General features: G+C 45.9%; 1 protein-coding gene across 1 annotated transcript in view; it reads right to left on the minus strand.

Moving 5' to 3' along the window:
- Alk (ALK receptor tyrosine kinase) overlaps positions 1 to 14,234 on the minus strand; it is a 507,293-nt gene that overhangs the window by 19,512 nt on the left and 473,547 nt on the right. The window contains exons 19-25 of the mRNA XM_042696640.1: positions 13,810 to 13,996; positions 12,685 to 12,775; positions 12,520 to 12,584; positions 10,262 to 10,391; positions 7,263 to 7,360; positions 3,599 to 3,691; positions 729 to 830 (exon numbers count right to left, since the gene is read on the minus strand). Coding sequence (XP_042552574.1) covers positions 729 to 830; positions 3,599 to 3,691; positions 7,263 to 7,360; positions 10,262 to 10,391; positions 12,520 to 12,584; positions 12,685 to 12,775; positions 13,810 to 13,996 — 766 coding nt within the window. The remainder of the gene's footprint in view (positions 1 to 728; positions 831 to 3,598; positions 3,692 to 7,262; positions 7,361 to 10,261; positions 10,392 to 12,519; positions 12,585 to 12,684; positions 12,776 to 13,809; positions 13,997 to 14,234) is intronic.

A 14,234-nucleotide genomic window follows, 5' to 3' on the forward strand; every position in this document is an offset into this window, starting at 1 on the left:
GTCAATGCACTAGAGGATTTGATCTCAGCAAGGGTCTACTAGTCATGAACTTTCTAATCTCTGAAGTTTTGTTTTTGTCATCATCTCTGTCTTTTCCAGACAAAGAATTTTTAATGCAATTAAAAATCTCCCTTTATTGGTGTGTGTGCATGCATGCACATGTGTGTATATATTTGCATGCTCTAAAACACACATATCTGTGTGTGTATGCTAAGGTTCCACTTATTCATGAACTTGCTAGTCTCTGAAGTTTTGTCTTTGTCATCTGTATCTTTGGAAAACAAAGATTTTTTAATGTAATTAAAAATCTTCCTTTTTTGATGCATGTGTGTGTATATATGTATATGTGTTTGTATGCTCTGAGAACACACATCCATGTGTATGCTTTGTGAGGGAACGCAGGTTTCATTTGTCACATACAATTACATGAGGCTCTCAACATGTGGTTCTCCCAGCCAGCAAAGTCAGCCTCAGTTTAGAACCTGTTGGAAATGCAAGTGTCCAGTGGGACTCCAGGCTTGAATTAGAGACTCTCAGGGTAGGTCCAGTAATCCTCATTTTAAGAAGCTCTCCAATGAGAACCACCACTGTGAGTCATATCCAGTCTTTTCTCTCCCTTTCCTTTCCCCATTAGCCCAGGGGCTCAGTGAGGAGCGTGGCTCATTTGGCCCAGGAACACCACCTAAAGCCTCGGGGGGTGCCTGCATCAGCACGGTAGGAAGACTCACCATGTGTCTGTTTTAGAAGTAAATATTCCTTCCATGAAGGCCTCTGGGGGCATCCACTTAACCGGCAGCATGGCACACCCTCCCTTTCTATAGTAGCTGGCTCTGTGGGGAGGAAGAAGACACCAAGTTCGGATCTGGAGATGGCACCACACAGAAACTTGAGAACATGGCAGCAACACAGTTTTCCCCATTAAAGGATTGAAATCGGAGGAGTCCTTGGTGGTTCCAGAGGAGAGCGGGACAGCACAGATCATTTAGTTAAGAACTTTGGCATCCTTTAATGGCGCACTTGAGGCACAAAGGAAAAGATCTATGCAATGACTAAGATCCCTGCTAGCAGATGTTGAGATCTCCCTGTTGGATATTTTTTTATTATAACTCACAATGAATAACACGACTCCAGCCTTCTAAGTACATTATGTTTTTGATGACCTGCAGTAATGTAGGATCCAAAATGGGAGAACTGAGAGGAGGGTTGCTGTCTTGTTCATTTTGGATCCTCTGTGGCACTTGCACAGCAGTATTTAGCTCAATACAGGCGCTCGACACATCTAGACAGCTGGCAGGGGTTGTTCCCATAACACACCCGGACAGGAGAACTTAGGGCTGGGCCTAGAGTTAGCTTAATACACAGATGAATTAAATTGAGGAGTTTTCATCAGTAATGTCATTAGTGCACGTCTCTGAGAAAAACTAATAAATTAACTCATCTACCTTTTAAGCCAATTCTACACCTAGCCTGTGTTCTGTGTCTGGATGCGTTATGGGAGACAGCTCCTCACCAGCTGTCTATATTAATTAATTACTTCAATAAACATGTAGGGAGTTATTGGTATGTATCAGGTACTCTGCCATAAGCTGAGGACATAAATATGTCATCATCCGTCTCCCAAGGATACAGTTGAGTAGAAGGAGACATATCTGCAGTCAGTGCACAGACACTGAACATGACAAAGTAGTAGGGACAAAATTCAGTGCCACAAATGAAGGATTAATTTGCCCTATGTGAGGCAGGGGTAAGATATGAGGAAAGTCTCACAGAGGAGCATGGATGGAGTTAAGATGTCAAGAAATTCCTGACCCACAAAATTGCCTCGTATGGGAGAGCAGTGGGACTGTAGGTAAACGAGGGTGGTTAAAAGCCTGAGTAAGGATCTCAATTGTCTCCTGAAAGCCTTAGTCACCAGCCTATGGCATGATTGGGAGCTAGTGAAACTTTTAGTAGATGAGGCCATGGGGAAGGAAATCAAGTTATTATTGAAGGCATGGCCTTGAAGGTGATATTAGGACCCTAGTCCAGTTCTTTCTCCCTTTACTTCCTGGCTACCATGAGATGAACATGGGGCCTGTGTTGGTGCCACATGCTCCTACCATGATATACTGTGTTGCTACACGCCCAAAGCAATAGGGCCAAATGAGCATGGATTGAAACCTCCAGAACTGTGAGCCAACATAAACCTCTTCTTCCTTTTAAGTGGATTTGTCTCAGGTATTTGTCACAGTGGCAGAAAGCTGACATACAGAGTGGAAGCTGACATGTCAGAGTGGAAGGCAGAGCCTGATAACACACCACAGCATTATATTTTAAACTAGAGACTATTGGGGTATTCTGAGACAGTAGGAAAGAAATGCTGAGACTCTAGGTTTAAAAGGTTAAGAGGAGGATATGAAAATCACAAACACAGCTTTGGAGACATTCTCACCTACTGAGTCCTCCCCTTCTGCTCCTCTGTGGTCTTAGCTCAGAAGCAGGATCTTTGCCTCTCTGAACACAGTACCATTTCTGATCATTGTCCTCAGGGGTGCCAGATTACGTCCAACAGTCCCCAAAGAGTTACCACTCTATATAACTATGTCTCTGCCCTTCCCCAGAGAGTTAGGGAAGGCATTTATCAGTGACTATGAAGAGGAAAGACTTGCCCAACTTGTGCATGTAGCCAGTCATGGTTGTCAATAATGAGGAAAAGAGGGGCTGGGAAGGTGGCTCAGTGGTAGAGCGCTTGCCTTGCATGCTCAAGGCCCTGGGTTCGATTCCTTAGCACCACATAAGCAAAAAGAAAAAAGCCGGAAGTGGCGCTGTGGCTCAAGTGGTAGAGCACTAGCCTTGAGCTGAAGAGCTGAGGGACAGCGCCCAGGCCCAGAGTTCAGGCCCCACGACCGGACCCAAAAAAAAAAAAAATAATAATGAGGAAAAGAATAAACTACAAGTTGGGAAGGAAAGTATAAGAGAAAGTGCTTCATGTTTAAAAATAGGTTTTGAAACCTACTAGGCAATATTGTTGTTGTTGGGGATCAAATCTTGGGCTTTATTAAAGAGGTTAGGCCACAGGGTTCTATCTTCAGCCCAAGAAGCATTTTTGTTGTTGTTGTTGGTCATGGGGCTTGGGTGCTGTCCCTCAGCTCTTCAGCTCAAGGCTAGCGCTCTACCACTTGAGCCACAGCACCACTTCCCCAAGAAGCATTTTTTAAAAGTTATGATTATTTTTTCCAGTAGCATTGAACATATGACAGGGAAAAATCCTGGGAGCTCTTGAGCCCACAGGGGGAGGAAAGGGGTTGAGTAGTTATAAGCTCACTTGGAGGTTTTCCCCATCACAAGTATCCAAGTTACTCAGAACCATTCTGAGAACACAGCAGCCTGAGAGGAAGGGAGCCAGAGAGACAAGTGTCAAATGACTGCTTGGAAGTAGATGTGCCAGCATGGATACTGATTAAGGTCTCCCTTTATCCTGAAAGGAACTTACTGAAACTTCGTGCAGAAAGTTGACAAGGTGCCAGGAAAGCAGGTAAGGTCCATCAGCTGTAGGCTGTTCGTTTGTGGGTACAGGGTAGTAGAGACAGGCTTCAATGGGGGACAGTAGTTTGCTTACCTATAGATGTCTCGTGCCATCCCAAAGTCTCCAATCTTTGCTATTCTTCCAGTACCAGGACAGGTGAGGAGGCAGTTTCTGGCAGCAATATCCCTGAGGAGGAAAAAAAAAAATGAGAAAATGTGTTTCCTAATTTCATCCTGGGAAAATAAATAAATAACATCCATTATTAGGATCTTCAGCTTCAATCAGAAGTTCACACAGTTCCATCTTTTGCTCTTTATTTCCTTTGCTATATTATATGTCAGTGTGAAAGAAATAGCTATGTTAATTCTAGACCTCAGAAGTAATAGAGAAATGGGATAGGAACAAGGGAAATGATGGAAAATGGCTAATGGGACAATAATAATGAAGACAATAGCAATAGGAATTAGAATTTAATGACCTTTTACTCTGTATTAAGCCTTGTTCAAGGGCTTCATGACTAATTCTCATAACAAGCATGTAAGATACTATTGTTACTTTGCTTTTACTAAAACATCAAACTAATATATCAAACTAATATAGAGGCATAAGAAATGCTGTTGGGTTTTAGGCCCTTGTTATGTATAGACTACAGGTTGCTTTCTTTTTTGTCGGTCTATGGGGCTTGAACTCTGGACCTGGGTGCTGTCCCTCGGCTGTTTAGCTCAAGGCCAGTGCTCTAACACTTGAGCCACAGTGGCATTTCCGGTTTTCTGAATGCTTTATTGGAGATAGGAGTCTCACAGACTTTCCTGCTTGGACTGGCTTTGAACTGTAACCCTCAGATCTCAGCCTCCTGAGTAGCTAGAATTACAGGTGTGAGTCACTGATGCCCAGCCTACAGATTGCTTTTTGCCAGTAGTGTGAAGAGGTGTTCTGGTTTAGCACGATTTGCTGATATTCCCCCATATACTTCTAGCCATTATGGCTCTGGAACTCATGGTTATCTCTCGAGCATTTGCTAAACTTTGTGAGACTGATTTCTTGGTTGCAGGCTCCAAGTGGCCCATTTTTCTGTAGGAAGCCTCCAGACATGATCCAAAGTTTTCTAAGACTTATCTACCATGACTATGACTGCTTATCCAGGGACATGCATATAGGAATCAAGATTATAGAGACAAATCTGGAATGGTCTCTAATAATATTAAAGTCCTGTGCAGGAAAAACCAAGAAGTACCTTTGGGGACAACAGATGGTGTTTTTGTATTTTCAGCTGGCTTCATGGAGGTTCTAATCCTTGGTTGAGAAAGCATTTGGAAAATAGGCTAAGCTAGTATTAAAAAAAATAGGCCCTGGGACAGTGATCATTGCTTGGAATGCAAGAACAATGGGCTGGAGTGGAGAATGGTTATTGCTAAGACCACTGACCTAATTCATAAGGTTTAAGTTGAGTTTTGGAGGGACGATGGTGCATAACAGGCTCCCAATAAAACCATAAAAAATCATAAAATGTATGACATCAAGAAAAAGAAAACAGTTGGATATATGGCTATTAAGTCTCAAGAGAAATATAGTGAAGTAGACTAGGAACAATATTTATGGTCCCAGAAAGGTCTTTACGCTGATGCATATAAAATAGTTACTTTAAAAAGTGATCTTGAATTTAATGACAAGGAAGTTGATGTAATATCATAGAATATACTAAGATTTGGTAGAATGGCACATAATTCTTGCAATTGCAGTAAACCATGTCCAAAGGCAAGAGATTTAATGAAAACAAAATGGAGCCTGTGGTTCTGGTGGGGGAGACTACTCTGAATTCAGAAGGCATACGTCTCAAAAGTCCATGAATCTTCAGGGCAGATACTTGGCTGAAGGAGGAGGAAGGAATAGAGGCAATTTTGTCATGGGAGTAAACCACGGACCTCCCTCCTAGCAATGAAGCAAAAGGTGCTCTTCTACTATAAATTACCAAGTGACCCCATCTCTCTTTGGGGAAGATGGATGACTGCTGCCGGAAGTTTGCTTTTACTTAAAACAGGCCATCTCATAAATTCTTGAGTTGATCTTCAACCAACTTAATTTCTTAAAAATGATTTAAAAAAAAGTAACAATGGCTCTGGGATTGAATGTTAATCTTTAGTGACTATTTACTGGGTGTTATCATGGTGTGTCACAACTCTAAGACAGCAGATCTTAGAATGACAGAGGAAAGGTAGAGGTGGTCCCACAGCCAGACTCCATGTGCTCTGGTTTCAAAAGTGGCCAAAGATACACAAGAAGTAGCTGTAATGAAAAGCAAAGGGAAATACTGGAAGTCACCATACCCAAGTTGTTCTCACATGAGTCTAGACTTAAAGGACATGGAGAGGAAACAGGAAAGTGTCTCTAACCAATAGTTGCCTCCCAGCCTTGTCTTAAGTGAGCAGTGAGAAGAGTCCAGAGTTGAGATTTCTGGCCAGTTCTGAGCATAACAGAAAGGGCAGGAACGCAACTAAGCTGCCCTTTGAAGCAGACAATGAGGCTTTGGATGAGGATACAGGGCTTTGGTCTCAGATCCTCTTGTGCTTCTATTATTTCTATCAGGCAGAATGAAGTAAGAGTTGGAAAAGGTTCAAATCCAAGAGTAACTTCAGATCAAAATGATGGAGCAAGCCCTGTGTTGGTGGCTCACACTTGTAATCCTAGCTACTTAGGAGGCTGAGATCTGAGGATCATGGCTCAAAGCCAGCCTGGGCAGGAAAATCCAGGAGACTCTTACCCCCAATTAATCATCAAAAGGCTGGAAGTAGAGCTGTGGCTCAAGAGGTAGAGAGTCAACTTTGAGGGAAAAAGCTAAAGGACAGTGTCTAGGCCCTGAATCCAAACCCAGTTATTGGTACTTATGTGTGAGACACAAAGACACAGAGACAATGTTGGAGCAATAGTAAAGTGACGAGCTAGATAAGAAAGGTTACTGTCCCTTTAGGAGTCACTTTGGGGCTTGGGCAAGTGTACACCCTCATCTCTTTTCCCTACTCTATTGGGGGGTGTAGGAAGGGGAGGGCCTAGCTTATCACAAACTAATCACTTTGCTACTTTTCAACTCACATAGCAGCTCTCATTTTCTACTTTGTGCTTACATATTGTAATTGTGATGAACATGCCTTCAACTCTTTGAAGACAGGGGTTCATAAATCATAGTGACTCCACCAGGCTATTATTTATGGAATTATAAGCAAATCATTAGGAAAAGCTTTGCAAAGAGCCCAAATAATCTTTTCCACTTTTCTGATTTCAGCTCAAGCTGCATCAACAGTCAGAAGAAAAGAAATAGATGATCTATGGTGTTTACAGCACAAAGTATAGATGTGATACTCAAACAGCATTAACATACAAGGATCAAAAGAAGTGTCGTATAGATGAAAGAAAATAACTATTATAACTCATTTCAGACAAAAGCCTATTTTTTCCAACCAATATCCATGCTGTCCCCTACTCTATGCCAGAAATAGGAAGGTGAATAAAGTAACAGAGTCTTTGTGCCTTTGAGTTTAGTGTAGGGCTTGAATGTTTAGGCAGAGGCCCTCAAGAGGTCTGGTGAAATTCACAGGCCTACACACATGCGCAGGAGAAGCCCTGGGAGTCTGCTACCCTTCAAAGCTACATCACATGAACAGCTCTGCAGAGAGACCTCTTGTGCTGCTAGGGGAATATCTGGCCCTGTGGCACCTGGGAAGCACACACAAAGTGGTAGGAAGAGCAAGGTCATGTGACTCACCGGTGGATGAAGTGATTTTCCTCTAGATACTGACAGCCACAGGCAATGTCCCGAGCCACGTGCAGAAGGTCCAGCATGGTGAGGGAGGAGGGCTGATTCTGTGGAGAGACAGAAGGGATCCACTAAGGAGGCTCTTGCAGGAGACAGGGAAATGTGAAACTTGAGCTTCTCTCTTCCAGAAGCCAGAACCCGGGCCTGCTGCTTGCTAGGGGTCTTTTTTAAAAAAAATATATCTTTATTGTCAAGGTGATGAACAGGGGTTTACAGTTACATAAGTAAGGTAATGAGTACATTTCTTTTTAAACACTGTTACCCCCTCCCTCATTTTCTCCTGCTGGCTGCTCCTTACTTCCCCTCCTTCCAAGTTGTAAAGCTCATTTCCAGCGTAGTGTCCGATCCAGGGAAGGGAAGGGGAATTGCAGCATCAGCAGGACAAAGGATGATCTAATGCAACAGTGATACTCCTTAGGGGTCTAGACCTTGACTTCTCTCTACAAATCATCTGGAGGCTTTCAAAATCCAATACCTGGCCTCACTACAGACCTAGGAATATAGGCACAGCTTTGAATCCAGCATGAAGTGGTGTCCTTTTCCTTTTAATGTTTCTGTATGTTCTTCTGGCCATACCTTCATAACTATGTGAACGCCTCAAATTTATTAAGAAACCCATGAAGAAACCAAGGGGTAATAATGTTGTACTAAAACTCCTCTATTTAGGCTGAATGTGGTGACTCATACCTGTAACCCTAGCTACTTAGGAGGTTCAGATTGGGAGAAGTACAAATCTAGGCCAGCTTGGGCAGAACAGTTCATGTGATCCCATCTCAAGCAATAAAAAGCTGGATGTGGTGGCACCTGCCTGTCATCCCAGGTACACAGGAAGTGTAAAGGGCAGGATGGCAGTCTAGGCCAGCCTGGACACAAACAGAAGACCCTTTTTGAAACTGAAAGCAAGAAGGGCTGGAGTTGTGGCTCAAGTAGTAAGGGCAAGGGCAAGGCCCGGAGTGCAAACCCCAGTAGCACGCACACACACATACATGTACACATGCACACACATGCACACATACACATAAAATCTTACATTTAAATGTCCCCTCTAGGGCCTTGTGCCATGTCCCAGCCTTAAAATACCTTTAAAAATTAATTTTTCTCTAAGAGCTAAACCTAAAGTGGATTAAGAAGAGCATTTGCGAAATGTTGGGCAGTTAAAACCCCTCTCCAGCTGTTCTGCATGGAGTCTCTTTTAGGCCAAAGGAAATGTCACCCCACTTTCAAGGCACATCCTTTGTTGGCCAGCCTGGATGAAGGCTATAAACTCTCCAGAGGAGACATGCATCACGGCCTCTCTTGGCTCTGTCCGGCTGGGAGTGCTGTGGTACAAGCCAGACGCTGGCAGAGACATTCCCATGGTTAGTGGAGTTGGCTCTCCTGGCTTCCCAAAGAGGATCATTTGCATAAACACAATGGGAGGCTGGAGAGATCACCCAACCAGAAATCACAAGTCCTGAGTGCTAGTCCCAACTTTTTTTGGCATGTGGTCTTAGCGAGTCAATAAATATCTCCAGGCCACAGTTTTCTTGTCTGTGAACTGGTGGGGTGAGACTTCTAGCACCGGCCAGGGGGTGCTGGGAAACCTGAAAGTCTCAAGAACAGAAGTGCTGAGAAGGGTTAGTGTGAGATGGGGTTAGTCTTTCTTCCCCAGCCTCCACCCTTCTGCTGAGTCTTTTCAAGAAGAGATTCTCCCCAGATGCCAGGATAGTCCCACCCAGTAGTGGGGAATTCCTAAAATGGAAATATTATCATTATTACTATCATCATCATCATCATCCATTATTATTATTGGCAGTGTTTGTGTTTGAACTCAGGGCCTTGCACATTCTGGGCAGGAACCTTACCCCAATTCTAGTCAACTTCTTCTTGCTTTAGTTATTTTTCAGGTAGAGCTGTAGGGTCAGCCTTAGACCATGATCCTCCAACCTATTGCCTTCCTTATAGCTGGTACTGCAGCCATGAACCACCCTATCTTACTGATTTGAGATGGGAGGGTCTTGTTAACTTTTGCCCAGGCTGGCCTCCAACTATCATGTTGATCTCTGCCTCTCCAGTAGCTGAGATTAGAAGTGTGCACCACCACACTGGGCTTAAAGCAGAGGTGCTTTAAACTGAACCTGACCGTAGACAGAACATCCATGGCATTTCAGAGTTTTCTGCCACCATGTTGAAGTCCCTGCAGCAGTGCAGTCTGTTTTCAACTTTCTGCAGCAGAATGTCATGAGGTATTCTCTGTTCTCTGGGGAGGGGAGGGTGATCGAGGTTCTAACCAGGCTAGTTTTCCTTCTGGCAGCCCCTTTGCCATACCTAAACCTGAGTCTAGTTCCTGGTAGTTGGGCCCTCGTGAAGGCCCAGTAGAAGCGGGCACTAGATGCGCGGCCAGGAGTACATGCTTCATCCTTTCAAATCACCTCTGAGGTGCTCTAGCCCTGCCCCTGGGGTTCACCTGTGCAGATCTGAGGGTAAGGAGGGTGGACTGCCCCATGCCACACGGTGTCCCATGGCCAGGCTGGAGCATAGCTTCCCGCATCCTTCCCAAGGTCTCTCCCCTAGGTACATGCAGCACCCTCCTGAATCTTCTGGTACTTTCTTTTAATAGAAAACAACAACCCTCTCTGAGCTACAAGCTCAGTGGATTCAGAATGAGTTGATAGGGAATTGACTGAGTGACACGTCTGGCTTGGAAGTCCTTCTCTGAGTTTGTATTGGAGTTGATGGTCCCGGGTTACCAGGCCATACAATGGAGCTGGGCAAAGGAATGCATTTCAAGTCTTGGATGGGCTCCTAGGACTGGGGCTCAGCTGTTGTTCCCACTCTGTCCTGATGTTTCCCTTGAATGGATTCCTGGGCTTTCACAGAGTCACTGGTTCCTGGTTTACCCTCGTGCTCCCCCATCCCCTGCTCCTGTCCCGCCTGGGCCATGGGGGGGAGGATGGGCCCTCACTCACCGGGCGTGGGCGAGTCTCCCGCAGGAAGGATTTGAGGTCTCCGCCAGCCATGAGCTCTAGCAGGATGAATCGGGGCAGGGCTTGTAGGCTCACCCCGATGCAGCGCACGATGTTCTGGTGGTTGAATTTGCTGCACAGCAGAGGAGGTAAGTGAATTTAAAGAAGATGGTCGGTCATCTTTTTTGTTTTCATTTGTTTTCTAGTGGTACCAGACTTTTAACTCAGAACCTTGCACTTGCTAAGCAGGTGCTCTACCACTTGAGCCATGCCTCCAGTTGTTTTTGCTCTGGTTAATTTTGAGATCGGGTCTAACTCTTTGCTTAGGCTGGCCTAGACTTCAGTCTTCAAGGTAACACCACCTGCTACAGCGGAGAGAACAGGCTCATGCTACTCTCTGCCTATTGGTTGAGATGGGGTCTTCTGAACTTTTCTCCCTGGCTGCCCTCCCATCTTGATTCTCCTGATCCCTACTTCCTGGGTAGGATGAGAGGCATGAGGCACTGCTCTTGGCTTGTTCTGACAAAATGAAGCAGCAGAAGCAGGGCAGTCATGTCTTGAACATGACAGAGGGGGAGCTCCACTGACTCCCAGGAGACTTGCTTGCTGAACTGGAGGAAGACAGGGCAGGCTGCTCAGGAGCTCGGTTGGCAGGGAGAATTTGGTAAGCATGAGAGGTCACTGCACAGGTTCTGGGGTGATAAAGTGGCAAGGGAAAGGGGGACAGGACTGGGTCTTTCTCAGGTTCTGATGCATGAATCCATGCATGGGTTCTCAGAGAAAGGTCGCAGGCAAAAGTTGCAGGCATAGCTTCAGAAAAGGGCTGCATGTGAGCTGCTAAAGCACCATGGGATGGGGTGGCTTCATGCGTCCCTGCAGACGGGAGGGCTGGAGATTTGGTTTTCCCTTTTTGGAGGAGAGGGCATGGGAGGGAGTCCTGGGGCTTGAACTCAGGGCCTGGGTGTTGTCCCTTAGCCTTTTTGATCAAGGCTAGTGCTCTACCACTTGAGCCACAGCATCGCATCTGGCTTTTGTTGATTAATTGGAGATCAGAATCTCATGGACTTTGTTGCCCAAGGGTGGCTTTGATTCTTGATCCTCAGGATCCCATTATCTTGAGTAGCTAGAATTACAGGCAAAGATTTAGTTTTCCTGTCAGATTAGGATATACAGGGCAGAGGGGGATACACTCACACAATAAGTGCACATGTATGCGCATGCATGCACACACACACATCACCCAGCAGAGATACTGAGTGATTGATTCTCTTTCTATCTAGTCTTCTATCTTCTTATTCAAGAATCATGTGTTAGCCAGGCACTGGTGGCTCATGCCTGTAATCCTAGCTACATAGAAGGCTGAAATCTGAGGACTGCAATTTAAAGCCAATGGAAAAGTCAGGAAATTATGAAAAGCAGGAAAATCATATCTCCAATTAGCCATCAAAAAGCCAGAAGTGGAGCTGTGGCTCAAGTAGTAGAGCACTAGCCCTGAGCAAAAAAAGCTTAGTACAGTGCAGAGCCCTGAGTTCAAGCCCCAGGACTCAAACAACAACAACGACAACAACAAAATCCTGTAAGTATCATCAGGAAAACAAATCAGAAAATAAGTGCTATTTTCAAAGCACTTTTCAAAGTGTTGACCTCCTGGGGCTCCAGAGGCCAAGAACCTGTCCCTCACACTGCTGTGCCCTTGTTTCCTGGCTACTTCCTCTCTGGGCTGGCCCTACCCATTGGGATGCTCAAGTAGAATTTTAGTGCTAAGAGGGATCTATGAGCCCTTCCAGATCTCAAGGTCAAACATCTATACCTCCTCTGCTGTCAGAGAAGACACCATTGGGAACCTCCATCACTGAGATTTCCAGCTGAAATGGAGACCCAGAGCTGCAAGGAGAGTCCGCTGCAGATCTGGGTGGGCAGCCACCCAGCATGGCAGCGCCACATTTCCTTTAGATCTGGTCTGTAAGCTGGCATGGACAAAGGGCTGTGCTTCCAGAAGAGGGATGTGGGAGGGGATTCTCTCTCTTGATGTCAAAAACTAGCACAGTCTGTTTCTTCAGCAGTGAAGGAACAAGAGGCACTGGGGGTCAGAGGCAGTGGAATAGTGGATAGCAGATCATTAGGGCACACCGCTAGGTTCTGAGAGAACCACTGGGGTTGGAGTCTTCTCTTGGGGCGGAGGAGCCATGCTGGGGAGAGCCCCATTTCCTATCTTCTAGAAGTGTCTGGGGAGGTGGGCTGGGGTCTCTCTTTGGCTTTACCTGATGATCAGGGCTTCCATGAGGAAATCCAGCTCGTCCTGTTCTGAACACACCTCTGGCAGCGTCTGGGCACAGAAAAAAGGGCAGGAAGGAGCAGTGAGCTGATAGCTTCAGCCCACACAGTCCTCAGGGCAAAGTCAGACTCAAGAGGAAGCTGCCTCTTACCTTTACAGCTACTTGAAGGGGACTAGGGTCATTGGGCATGCCTGACACCTGGCCTTCATACACCTCCCCAAAGGCACCATGGCCCAGACCCCTGTGCCAACGAGAAGACAAGACAGAGTGGGGTTAAGTGGGCCACAGTCAAGAGGCAGCTGGGGCCCCTGAGCTCAAGGATCTTATCAGTGGATGTGCACAAGAGACAAAGGGTGGCCGTTATACGGAGTGACACTTTCAACCTGTCTAACTCTGCCATCCTGAGCCATTCTTATCTAAACTTTAGGAAGAAAGGTTCTATGGTGTTTTGACTTGTGTTTTCCAAGGTCTTCGTGCTGAAGCGAATTCCCATTGTCAGCTATTGCGGGGGTGATTAGGATTAGATAAAATGATTACAATGCGGTGTCATGAGCGACTACAAGGGAGAGAGCAGGGGATTCAGACACACACAAGCCTGTTTGCCCTGACTTTTTCCGGGCCATGCTGTGAACTGGTCTCCCAACCAGCATCTGGCCATCGCCAGATGTCTACCCTAAATATTGCACCTCTAGAGTCCTGAGCCAAACAACCCTCTTTCTGATGTAGCTCTCCTTGTCTGTGGCAAACAGGAAAGGTGTCAACCCAGGTTCTTACCAAGGAACCATCACAATGGCCAAAATGTATGTTCATTCAATGAACAGGTAGTGAGTCTCACCTATCTACCCTGATGCAGAGGTAAGTAACCCATGGCTCTTGCCATGCTCCTGGGGACAGTGACAGATCACTGGCAGATACATTGTTGTAAATGGCAGAGGATCAAACAAGGGCACTCCAGATGCTCAGCGGTGGGGTGTCTAGCAGAGGGAGGGCAGTCATCAGAGGAGGGAATGGGAACCGAACCATTCAGTGCCTGAATGGATTTTGAGGAACAGATTTGGCTCTTCCTGCCAAATCCTTTTTTCCTTGCATAAGCCCTATGAATCCACTGGGTGTTAAAATAAGCTGACCTCCCCATGTGTGGCTCTGAACATAAAGTTTTGTCCATCCTAGGACTAGGCTGGAGTACCCTAGGGATGGATCTGCTAGGCTCTGGGGCTAGAGGACTCCATGATGCTGCCAAGGCCCCACAGCTCTGGGAGAGCAGCAGGCACTCACCGAATGAGGGTGATGTTTTTTCGAGGTACCTCCTTCAGGTCACTGATAGAAGAGGTCTTGCCAGCAAAGCAGTAGTTGGGGTTGTAGTCGGTCATGACGGTTGAGGTGCGCAGCTTGCTCAGCTTGTACTCGGGGCTCTGCAGCTCCATCTGCATGGCTTGTAGCTCCTGGTGCTTCCGGCGGTACACTGTGGACACACAGAGGTCAGCTGCCACGGAGAGCCCAGCACAGGACACTTCCTCCAAGAAGCCTCCCTGGGTCTCTCCTTTGCCTTCCTTGAATTCTAAACCCTTCCGTCTCACTTACTAATAACATGTGCATATGTGCAAAAATGGCCCTTTAACCAGAACATCATTTTAGAAAATTTAAAAGCTTAAAAATCACCTACTATATCACACAGGGACTGTATCACATGGAGTCTGGTT

Source organism: Dipodomys spectabilis, unplaced genomic scaffold, assembly GCF_019054845.1.
Source record: "Dipodomys spectabilis isolate Male_0828 unplaced genomic scaffold, ASM1905484v1 ptg000210l, whole genome shotgun sequence".
NCBI lineage: Eukaryota > Metazoa > Chordata > Mammalia > Rodentia > Heteromyidae > Dipodomys > Dipodomys spectabilis.